Genomic DNA, 12850 nt, shown 5'->3' with positions numbered 1-12850 from the left:
ACTTGTATATTAATACATACATTGGTCATATATTAATATTTGAAATTGAAGTAAAATTACAATTAACTAAAATATTAGTATCCCTTTCAAATTGCTATTTTCTGGTCCTAAGAAGTAATTTCCTTTCAGATAAATCATATTTCAAAAATCAATCACAGTTAAAAGAAAGAGGAGACAATGAACTGACATATTATGGTTACCAAAGAACATTTTTTGAATGGAAAATTACAGGGTTTCTGCTGGTTTCAGAACAATTTAATACCCCATAGTCTAGCACTAATCGTCCCTTCTAATCCTGAAGAAATTTATCATAGCAAAATGAACACTGACTTAAAAATCCAAAGGACTTGACGCTAATCTCTTTGTGATGTATATGTAACTAGTTGCCAAATCTTGAACATGTCGTAAACCCTCTAGATCTATTTCATGTTACAAAAAACGAGTTTAGGTCTTTGTGATCCTTGCCAGCTCTAAGATTCTCATTCCATATTTCTTCTTTATTGCATAATTAGTGGGATAAAAAAATAGGGGGTTTGAAAAACATATTCACGAAGAAGCATCCTACAGTGAGCAGAGATACAATTAAAGACTAAGTCTCAAAAGGTAACCATGGACAGGTCAAGTTCAAGTATTAAGTACTTATTGTTCAGCAGCATCTTACCTCCTACTGATATCTGCCATCATCTACAGAATCACTATTATTCCTTTTTCCCTACCTTGTCCTAAAAAATGAAGGCTAAGTAAACAATCTTCAGAATAATTCAAAATTAAAACTTTATTCTTAAAAAGACATTTCCATTAAACAGTTAACTTCTACATATACACAGAGATAAAAACTTTTTAATTTTAAAGTTACGTTAGAAATGGCCAAGTAGAATATACTGGGGTCTTTTTGCAGGAAATATTAATATGTGTGTGTGTGTGCACTACGCTTCTACGTATCTCTTAAGCTCTTACAGTTTGGTTTTTGCTCTTGACAGTATATATACAGCCTAAGAAAACTAAGTTGCATTTAACCTTTATTCTTATAAAATTCCAATCATTCCATAAGATATTTTTTATTCCTTTTCATACATGTGTTATGCTTCTTAGGCAATATATCTATATTAAATAGTAATCAAAAATAAATAAAATAGGGACAGAGAGACAGTTATTTTTATTTCTCCCTCCCTCCATCTCTCTCTCGCATACATACACATATACATGCACACACACACAACATAATTCCTCCAACTAGCACATGCAACATAAGTTAGCTACCAAGCTGTATGGAAACTGAATCTGAAAAAAAAATTTTGTGTCTTGTTAAGGTCATAAATTTAATCCCTCAGTTAATTAAACATGCAATTATTATTATTCCATCATATCCACAAAGTCTAGGATTAGATAATAAAAATAAATACTCTGTAGACAGTCTAAAACACTCGTGCAAATAAAAAAGGGGGTTATCATTATAACCAAAACATTCTATTTCAAACAAGCAAGAAGTTCTGTCAAATAGATGCTTTGCTATTTGCAGTAACAGCTGACAAACACTCAATACTGTTAAGATTGTACTATACCAAAACTATCAGGGGTCTCTGCTGATGATACCTTCTTCGCTCGCTTCGCAATGGCAATCTCAGGTTTGGGATATCTGCATGCTAGAAATATTGTAAAATCAAAGTGTATTCAAGTGATAAAGTAAAATATGTATTAATAAAAAATTATGAAATTTTGAAGTGAAACATGTTAGAATAAAGGCAGTCCTTGCTTTGCACAATAGCGTGGTTAACACGACCAAGGACAAATTAAAATCATGGGCAAATGACACGATGAAAAAGAACAGAACACCACTTCTATATTATTCCTGTCAAAGATGCATAACTGGAATCTATTCATGAGGAAAGAGACAAAATCAAATTGAAGTACATGCTACAAAATAACTGGTCTACAAACCTCAAAAGTGCCAAGGTCATCAAGGCCAAGCTAAAGACTGATGGGACTGTTTCAGATGGAAGGAAATTAAAGATATTTAATAACTAAATGCAACATGTGACTTTGGACCGGATCTTTTTGTTGTAAAGGCACATTGTTGGGACAACTGGTGAAAGTGAGCTTCCTGGGAGTACTTAGATGGCAGTGCATGTTACATTGTGGCTATATAAAGCAATGTTCTTGTTTGTGAGAAATATACACCAAAGTATTCCAGTTGTGGCCATTGCAATGCAGTCGGTCCTTAACGGCTGGAAGTTCTGCCAAGAGACAGCTCGTAGTGGCCAGTCACTATGGGAGACAGCCTCAGCCAAAGAATGCTGCCTCACCCAAGGCTCTGTACCCTGCCCAAGGCAGTCTGCATCCAATAGCTCATTTTTACAGAGACAGGGGCCCAGACCTCTCACCCAACTCAGAACAATGTTGTTGGGTCATCCCAACTGTAGAACTCTCTATAGGGTAAGCTGAGGCTTCCACCGAGACCCCATCACTTTACTTGCACCTCTGCCCAAACCTGCTTCCTTTCCCCCATTCCCTTCCCTTAGGAAGGTGAGGATGTCAACAGCATTCCCCAATAAACTTCCTGTAAGCTAATCTTTGTCTCAGAGACTGCTTTCTAAAGAACTCAACCTATGACAGGAATCATATCAGGAGCTTATTCTCAAATGTTTCAGGGGAAATTAAAAAAAAAAAAAAAAAGCTTATTGTGCTATACTTGAAATTCTGAGATTTGTTACATAAATAGAGAGAGATATATAAAATTGAAGTTATTTCAAAATCTTAAAAGCAATTCAAAATTAAGTGGGGAAAGCAAAGGAAGAACAGAATGAAGGAAGGCAAAAGAACAAGACTAGGGGCATGGCTCACTGAAGAAATGAAACTAACCAATGGACAGAATATTAAAGATGTTAATGGATAATGAAACAGATGAGCAAAAAAGAATGTATGTATCACACAGCATTTGTAACCAAAAGTAATCGTTGTGTAACTATAAAATCAGTATTAACAATTTACATTTTTTGCTTGTCTTTAAGAAGCCCCTTTAAGCAGGAAAAAAAAAAAGCTAGAATGTTTTTTAAACCGTAAGATCTTAGTCACAAATACAAAATTCTGCCAGCTCACAAAATGTGCCACATCTTACATTATCATGCTCACATCTGTTGGCCTGTTATCTTTCTTTTTTTTTTTTAATTTTTAAGGTTTATTTATTTGAGAGAGAGAGAGAGAGAGAGAACGCAAGCTGGGAAGGGGCAGAGAGAGAGGCAGACTGAGAATCCTAAGCAGGCTCCAAGTTGTCAGTGCAGAGCCCAATTCCAGGCTCGAACCCATGGATCATAAGATCATGATCTGAGCCAAAATCAAGAGTTGGATGCTTAACCAACTGAGCCACCCAGGCACCTCAACCTGGTTTCTTTCATAATTCAAACATGCCTGAGTTTATCTATATGACTTCAACTCTTTCCAACCTGAAAAACATAAACAAAAACACCTTCTATAACCTTGCTCCTCAATGGACCTGTAGCACTGCCATCACTACAAACTTGTTAGAAAGGCAGAATTTCAGGTCCCACTCCAAACCCACTGAAATAGAACCTGTATTTCAATAAGATTTCCAGATGACTTTGTATGTACATTCAGCTTTGTGAAGCAGGGCTCTAGTTTCCACTATGGGATGTCAAAAGCCGTAAAGAGTACTGCTCCCACCTTTCGGGTGAAAACAAAGTCACACTAAATTCAAATTCCTGACTTATTTTGAACCTGGAAGAGAACTCAAGTCACAGAGCAAACAAGAGGCAGACACCTGCAAGGACAGAGGGGACATTAGCACTTGCTTAGTTGCGACAGATGCAACTAGATACCACAAGAGCATAGCTAGAACGGTAAGGGAACTGGTGATGGCACAGTGAAGGCTGGAGGGACAGTGTGAAGGCACAAGGGTATGCATAAATGAGAAGACTCTGCACCTTCTGGCAGATTCTTTGACCAGAAATCCTACCAGATGCAAAAAAGATGAGAGAAAGCTAAAGTGTTCATCATGGTGCAGACTTGGAGGAGGGGAAAAGCAGTCGTGCAGGGAATATGAAACTCTACCTAGATCCTTTTGCAATGTGTCCTATGAGTCAAAAGCCTTAATCTGCAAGAAGGGGAAAAATAAAATACTCTTATTTTCCTTAGGGCAGGTAGGGTGATCAACTGCCCAGTTTGCCCAAGACTGTCTCAATTTTAGCAATGAAATTCCACATCCCAGGAAAAAATGTTCCCCCAATCTCTTAGGTATTTTAATTTGAAAAATAGAATTTCCAACCATCTTTTTGATTTCTATGAAAATTTTAATGACACTGAAGAAAAAGTAAGACTGTGGATAAGTTGTAAGAATCTATAACTGGTAAGAACATGACTTTCTGAAAAAATGAAATAGCTAAAGCTTTATGAAATATAAGAAAACATAGTTTCAATTAAGATATATTACGATTGAAATGTGTTAAAATGACAAAAGCTGGTCTCTTACAGGCATTGGTTCTAAGAAAATACAGATGATTTAAAAATTAAATGAATCTATAAAAAAGTTTCCATTAGTAAAGTTTAAAGTTACAATATACAACACAGTTCCCCAAAAACTGCTTATTAATTTAATCTTATCTTGATATATGGTGAGTCAATTTTTTTGGTGCCATCTGAAAGTGGCTTTTGGAAATGTGAATTCATACAGCATGAGAATAATGCCCCTATTGGACTAGAATTCTACACACGGCTGTAAGAAATGAGTATACTAGTAACAAATATTCAAAATAAATTCAGACTTCTGATTTATAAAAGATAGTCTCAGATAAAGTTAAGCTACTACCCAACATCTCCTGCCCTCCATATCCAAAGTTCCTGTTAAGAGATGAATCCTTCCTTATTAATACTCCTGCAGCCAACTAAAATCTGGTTTCTCCCCACAGAGCTTTTTATAAGACTGCTTCTAACAAAGACCTCAGTCTCTTTCATGCTTTTAAATCCAACAGACATCCTCTTACCAACGCCCCCCACCCCCCCGCAAAGTCTTCCTCTTACTTGACCTATCCAAGGCATCAGATTTTTCTCTCTTGAAATACTCTCTTCTTCACTTTGCTTCTGGGATACACTATTCTTGATACTTTTCCTGTCTTTATGAACATTCCTTCTTGGTCTCCTCCTAGTTCTGGTTCTTCTCCCTCTTCCCTTCCAGCCAACTTTGGTGTTTTTCATAGTTCTCTCCTGGATTTTCCTCTCTTTTCACTCTACTTAATCTCCCCAACCTTGCTGCTAACTATATGGGTATGATCCCAAATTTGCATCTTACTCTGGAGTTCAGGGTTCATACAACTAATTAACTAATGGGTATCTTTATATGTATCTCATATCTCACAAATACCCAATACCAAAGAAGCTAAACATGAATGCACCTCTCCATTCCAAAACCTGCTTCTCCCCCGCACAGTCCCTTCCATTGTAAAGAATATCACTATCTTGTCAATGGCCCAAATCAAAAATCTGATTTTTATTTCATACCCCTGTCATCAAATACATATTCTATTGTTCGGTTAACAGTTTTATTATTTAACTCCTAAATAAACTCTCTTGAATATGTGTACCCCTTTCTACCTTAACTTCCACTAGCCTAGTCCAGATCTCTATCATCTTTCCTTGATTTCTGCAAAGTTCTCCTAAATATTTTCCTTTCTGCCTCTAGTCTAATTCCTCTACTATCCATTCTCAGTGCTATATGCAGAGTGATCTTTCTAAACTGCAAACATGTTGGCATTATTCATGATAGCTTACCTCTACAACCCATATACCCCTGATCCACCTACCTCCTACTGAGCTCTAGATTTCAACTTGTTACTTTCTGTAAGGTGACATTGTCCCCTCTTCATTTCCCAGCTCCCCTGCTATCCCTCCCATGCACTTCAATGCACCGTACACCCTTTCATAGCACTTAACACACTGCATTATAATTTCAAACTAAACTGTCTCCTTCTTCCCTAAAATATAAACTTCGTAATTTTAAGAACCCTATCAATTGCCTCAATAGTGTCTGGCAAGTACACAGTTGAAGCTCAAATTGTTAAATAAAAAAAATTTAATAAAATACCAAGCGCTACAATGGTGAAAACTGGCATTTTTCCAAAATGTTATGACTTTTGTAACTCGTAGTAGTTACCCAAGCAAAAATAACTTAATGATTACAAAGTTGTATAATTAGGTTCCACAGAGAGTTACAAAGGAAGTGGAAGATAAGGCCCTAGCATTCAAGGAAGTTATAATATACTGATTTCATAGGATTTTTTAAAAAAGGAGACTTGTATATATTTTAAAATGTACTACAGAGCTGGTAGAGATCTTAAAGATTGTATAATTAAACCCATGTGACAGTTATGATGGAACGAGCCTAAAAAAAAATTAGTGACTTATAAGCCCAAGGTGTGCTTTCCATTATGGATAATACACTACCAGGAGGAACTGAGATATACCTAAAACACAGTGTAGTGGAGCAAAAATTTCCTGTCCCCTTCTAGGTCCTTTAAATGTTTCTTTAATGTTTATTTATTTTTGAAAGAGAGAGAGAGACAGAGTGCAAGTGGGGGGAGGGGCAGAGAGAGAAAGAGATACAGAATCTGAAGCAGGCTCCAGGCTCTGAGCTGTCAGCACAGAGCCCAAAGCGGGGCTCGAACTCACAAACTGTGAGATCAAGACCTGAGCCCAAGTCAGACGCTTAACCCACTGAGCCACCCCTCCCCTTCTAGGTCCTTTTAGCTGGACTAAGAACCAAATTGTCATGAGACAAGTTAACAGAAGAAAATTAAAATTAATTTCATTATATATGGGGAATCCACACAGACATGGAAATTCCAAAGATAGGCAAAGTGAGGTATACATGTCATTCTGAACTCAGAAGCAAAGGGTAAGGGTCTGGTACTTGAAAGGGAAGTAATGAAATTTACAGAAAGATAAAAAAGAGTAAATGTCTGGTAAACAAATGTTTGCTGGGTCACTCAGACACAATGGGACATAAAGGACTTAGAACAAACAGGCCTTGCCAGGTTCCTGTCCACCACAGGATAGCTCTGTTCCCAGAGTAAGTACTCTATCTAATTTTTTTAGGAAGTTGTGGGGGAGGTAAAGAGCTTTATCCTGAATCTGCTGGGTTTTAATTGCTTTTAACTCAAAAATAACCTTCATGCCAAAATGGCCCATCATGGAAGGGCCTGCCCTTGGCCCCTAACACACAGACACAAAGACACAGAGACAGACAGACAGACAGACAGACACACACACACACACACACACACACACACACACACACTTCATGCTATTAAAACAATTCCTTTCCTTTATATTACATACTATAATGTCCAAAGTTTTCAATAAATAAGTTACAAATAGGTGTAGGGGTCAGCAAACTATGGCCTACAGGCCAAATCCCACCAGTTTTTTATGCAGTCAGTGAGCTAGAAATGATTTTACATTTTTAAATAGTTGGAAGAACAGCCCTCAACCACTATCAAACACTGAATGGCTACAGAAATTAGGTGTAGCCATGGAAATATTTCTTAATGAATTAAATCTCAAACAGCATTTAAATATGAAATATACCACAGTAGTCACTGGAAGACTAATGATGTTTGAATCACAAGTAATGTTGAGCTGCTTTATATACTTCCCTTACTGTTAAAAGTTAAAAGAGGCAAGATCTTCATTTCCACACAAATATGTAGCGGTTTCATTTTCCTAGCTCAAACCACGATTCCAGCAGCATTCTACAAACCTCAGAGCAAGATCCGTATTTCAAAACCCTTTTAACTGTGTGCAGTTGAGAAGCTTCTGCCTACCACAAACTGGAAGGGATTAATATACAATGTGAAAAGACAAATATCAGGAGAAGAATCTAATAGAATTCTATAAAAGTCTTCTAAGCAATCAATATGTTCATTTAAAGACAAAGGCTTACAGACTCATGTCAGTATTTGGAGGTACCTATCTTTGTGAAAAAGACATTTTCAAAGACAAAACATGTCAAACCTTATTACAGATTGGCAGTAACACATGGTATCTACAATCAATTTTGACAATGAGAGACACTAATATTGAACCCCAATTCAACCAAATGTTATCCCCCCAAAAGAATTCCACCTTCCTCATTAGAAGATCTGTATTGAAAAAAAAAATGTACTGGGGCGCCTGGGTGGTGCAGTCAGTTAAGCCTCTGACTCTTGATCTCAGCTCAGGTCATGATCTCAGTTTTAGGGTTCGAGCCCTGCATCGGGCTCTGCCCTGATGACATGCAGCCTGCTTGAAATTCTGCCTCTCCTTTTCTCTGCCTCTCCCCCCACTAGTGCTTGCGTGCGCACTCTCTCCCCCAAAATAAATAAACTTTAAGAAATTTTTACAAAATTGTACTGTTACTTTATTATATTTTTAACTTTTCCAGCAAAAAAATATCTGTGGAAGTTTGTTTTCTTTTATATAAATACTATACAATATCCTCAATTTTGCCTTTTGGCCGATAAAGCTTAAAATTTTTACAATCTGGCCCTTTACAAAACATTTACCGACCGACCTCTGTTCTGTAAAGAAGCTAAATACTTTTTTTAATTTCTAAAAGACTAGCACCAAAATTAAGAGTAAGAAGTATTTTAACTAATTCTCTATTCAACCTATTCATGTATGTCCCCCCACCAGAGATCTTTCCAAAGTCGCCAGTGACCTCCTTGTAAACAAATTCTATCTTACTTGCCCTCTCAGCAACATATATCATTGAAGGTCATTTCCTCGTTCTTGAAACAGTTTCTCTCTTGGCTTCAAAACTCTTTGGTTTTCCTATTTCACTGGACACCCCTCCTCACAGCCTTCTTGGCTGGCTCCTACTCTTCTGACTTTGAAACTTTGGGGCTTCACAGTCTCAATTATGGACTTTTTTCCTCTTCTCTATCCAAAGGTCAGCAAATAGTTTCTGTAAAGGAACAGATTCTAAATATTGTAGGCTTTGGGGGCCATATGTCACAACTACCCAACTCTGCCATTCTAGTGCAAAAGCAGCCATAGACAATACATAAATGAATGAGTGTAACTCTACTGCAATAAACTTAATTTACAAGAAGTGGGTGGCTAGATTTGCCTGTGGCCCCACCCCTGACCTAGACTCTCACCTTTGGTGCCTTCCTCTCTCCCCTGACTAGGTAGCAATCTATATACAACTGTTAACACCCACACTTACATCTGTAGCCTAAACTTCTCCTGTGAATTCCAGGTTTATGTGAAAACACACAAACACACACACACACACACACACACACACCCCTAATCTATTTTTCCCCAGTCTTTTCCCTGGCAGTTAATAGCACCACCTTTTATTCAATTACTATAGTCAGAAACCTAAGTCATGACTTACTGTTTCCTTTCCCTTAATTACCTGTCCCTTTCCAACTCATCAGCAGTCCTACCAGTTCACTCTCAAATATATATCTTGAATCCATCTCCTGTTCTTCATCTCCATGGCTGCCTAGTCTAAGCCACCAACTTCTCTAGACTAAACTGCTACAACAACTTCCTAATGGTCTCCTAGCTTATGCATTTGCACCCTCTAATTTGTTCTCAAAAAGCATCCAAGTGCTCTTTAAATTCCATAACTTCACTCTCCTGTTCACACCCAGGAACGGCCTTCAGACGGTTTACCTACAGAGGCCCTGACTAACTTTGCTTCTGCCTACCTGCCTATCTCCTCTCATTCCACGCTCCCCCTTGTTCTTTATGTTGCACCTATGTCTGCCCTCTGTCAATCCCTACACCTTGCAGCCTCTTCCTGTCTCAGGGTCTTGGTATTTGCTTTTCCTTCTCAGAATGCTTGTCCTTCAGCTGTCTGAATGACAGCTTTTCCCTCAATCCTTTATTTTCAGCTTAAATATCACCTACAAAAAGGCCTTCCCGGATTACATTATCTAAATCAAGTGTCATTCTGTTTATTCATCTAACAGTACACACTATCAACAATTATCTTGCTTATTTACTTTACTGCTCATATCTTTCTTTCCTCAAAATAGTAAGCTTTATGAGTATTTTGCCAAATCAATTCTCTGATGTACCCCCAACACCTAGCACAGCATCCATTATATAGCAGGTACAGTAACAAATATTTACTAAATAAATAAATTTTCAAAGCTGGAAAGCTTTCCTATGAATAATATGTTACATATTTAAAAATAAAAATCCAAGAACTCATTCACAAAACCTAAAGGAGGGGCGCCTGGGTGGCTCAGTTGTTTGAGTGACCGGCTTCGGCTCAGGTCATGATCTCACGGTCCCTCAGGTAATGATCTCACGGTCCACAAGTTTGAACCCGGAGTCGGGCTCTGTGCTGACAGCTCAGAGCCTGGAGCCTGCTTCAGACTCTGTGTCTCCCTCTCTTTCTGCCCCTCCCCTGCTAACGGTCTGTCTCTCTCTCTCAAAAATAAACAAACATTAAAAAATTAAAAAAAAAAACTAAAGGAATTTTAAAATTAAGCTTAGAAATTTACATCAGAAGTCCCAAATACTAGTTTGCTAACTCTGCCAAAATTCTCACCTATAAACTTTTTAAGATGTTTATAAACTTTTTTTGCATATTGATTTTACTTTGACTCCCCTTATTTTCAAAGTAACAATGCCATGTTTGCTTTTGTACTGATGTTGTATATTGTGCAAATATATAGAAGATAGACTAAGATATGTTACCAGCACATGTCACTTTTATTATTTCAAGTATTACTTTTTTTTCCCAATGTGTGTTAAAAAACCCAAGTTTGAATATCCAGAAAGGTGCAATAGTAAGAAACAAATAAAGCCAAGTTAAAAATTACTCTGCCACACAGGTTGTAGGATCTTGGGCAAACTACTCCTAGGTATCTTAGTCTATAGAAAAAAAAAATTCCTTCTCTAAGAGAAATAAACAAAATAATTACATGAAAATTCACTTAGTTCAGTATGGCACATAACAAATACTCAATTGCTAAGTAATAGTAATAAAGATGATGTTAGCAACAGCAATAGTGGCAGTAATAGGATGTTTTCTATAAAATATAAGAACTATTATACAATAGAAATTCAGAAGTTAAGTCACAAAATGCCAGACTGTTTTTAAAATTATAAACGTTCCTAATAACACAATGTACTGAATAATCTACCCTAAAATTCAGAAAGAAGACAGAAAATGTAAACAAAGGGCACCATTCTAATTTAAATTTCCCTAAAACTTTAAAAATAGTAATGTCTCAGTTAACTACCTTTTATGTTCTTAAGACAACAATCCTTTAAGTAGCCACAATCAGACGTTAACAAAAATACTCACAAGATCTTCAATATGAGAGCTGAAGAGTCAAAAGATTAACAACTTGATAGATGCAACTGGCTTGCTAAAAAGACAAAAGAGAGCAGTGGTGTAATGACCTTGAAATGTCTATCAGGAGTAAACCCTACTGGGAAACATAGAGGTATCAAAAAGGGGGGGGGGTGGGTAATGAAAGAGAAAGGAAAAAATAAAAACACTATGGAAGAACGACACAGACTAGACATTAGAAAAAATAACAGAGGTATCAATAAGCAGACCTCCTTTAGGTAGTAGAAAAGAATTTAACAGAACCACAAGAGATGAATGAGAACAGAACAGTCTGAAGGCACGAGGGAGTGGGAGGAGGGGCACAATAAGCCCCACACATTTCACCATCACTGTGACAGAGTCTAAAGAACATGCCAACTGCAATGGCACAGCGCTCTGGAGGCATTTGATGTGATGACTCACATGCCTACAAACAGAAGTAGCCCCCAAAGAAGCATTAGAGTATAGTATATAAAGACACCAGCATCTGGTAGAAGCTAAATTGTGCTCATTATGCTTTTACTAAGGTAGAGAATAATGCAATACGTTCAAATATGTCACCACCAAAGCCATCAAAGTAGAGCTTAAGGGGAACAACATCTTGTTACCTGTAAAGTCCTTTATCTAGAAGAGTCTCTCATTTACCAGATGATCTGGGGTAACTAACTTATTATATTTTAACATATACCAACTTGTTCTTAAGTGATTGTTTTCATTAACTTAAGATAGACATAAACCAATGAGTCAAAGACAAGGCTAGACAGAGTCCTATAAATCTACATTCTAATTAATTCAGCTGAATTGAGCAAGATGCTAATAAAATCTACACTCAGGGATTTAGTCCCTATTTGTTCCAGTTACTTTTACACTATGACCTGCCAAAGAAAACCAGACAAGAGTGTGGTTATGCAAACTCATCACTATTTTTAGAAAAACTGAAACAATCTTCACTAATAATGGTTCAATATCAGATCATCCCCAACACTCGAGATCATCCATTTAGCTCTACCTACCTTTCTAGATGGCCCTATAAATTGCAGATCTATTATTCCAATTTTCCTATCTACAAAATTGTTTATAAAAATTTGCTTGTCATAATTGACACAAAAATTAAGCAATATGTGACTACTGAGATTACTAAGACAGACACCACAAAATTAATGACTGGTGAATTAAACTGAAGCAGGGTTTCACTTTTCTGAAGCCATATTTTCTAAACATCTAATATTTAGAATTTGGTCAAGAATTTAGAAGTTAAGAGGTACCACAATCAAGGAAAACAGTTATCATAAAACTCATTTTATTTGATAGAGAGGCGAGGAGTTGATAAGGAGGTGAGGAGTTACTTCTCTGTCCTTATCCAAAGAAAAATAAATGTATAATAAAGGAATAAGCTTGAAGCAAAGATAATATACTGATAATAGCAAGTACCAATGGATAAAAGAAGAGGAGAGAGAAGACAGAGGACTGAAGAAGAAACAGCCATATAGCATTTCATATAAA

The 12850-nt window shown here is 36.9% G+C and overlaps 1 protein-coding gene across 4 annotated transcripts in view; it reads right to left on the bottom strand.

The window, feature by feature from the left end:
- Positions 1-12850, bottom strand: part of TMEM65 (transmembrane protein 65) — a 53266-nt gene that overhangs the window by 33387 nt on the left and 7029 nt on the right. Inside the window, exon 2 of one of the 4 annotated variants that reach the window (XM_030304489.1) lies at positions 1563-1643. The exons of the other annotated variants lie outside the window; for them this stretch is intronic. Within the exon in view, the coding sequence (XP_030160349.1) occupies positions 1563-1643 (81 nt within the window). The remainder of the gene's footprint in view (positions 1-1562; positions 1644-12850) is intronic. 4 annotated transcript variants of the gene reach the window in all.

The sequence above is a fragment of the Lynx canadensis genome, chromosome F2 (assembly GCF_007474595.2).
Source record: "Lynx canadensis isolate LIC74 chromosome F2, mLynCan4.pri.v2, whole genome shotgun sequence".
In the NCBI taxonomy this organism is placed as follows: domain Eukaryota; kingdom Metazoa; phylum Chordata; class Mammalia; order Carnivora; family Felidae; genus Lynx; species Lynx canadensis.
The sequence above is the reverse complement of the archived record's forward strand: the minus strand, read 5'-3'. Positions and strand labels throughout refer to the sequence as shown.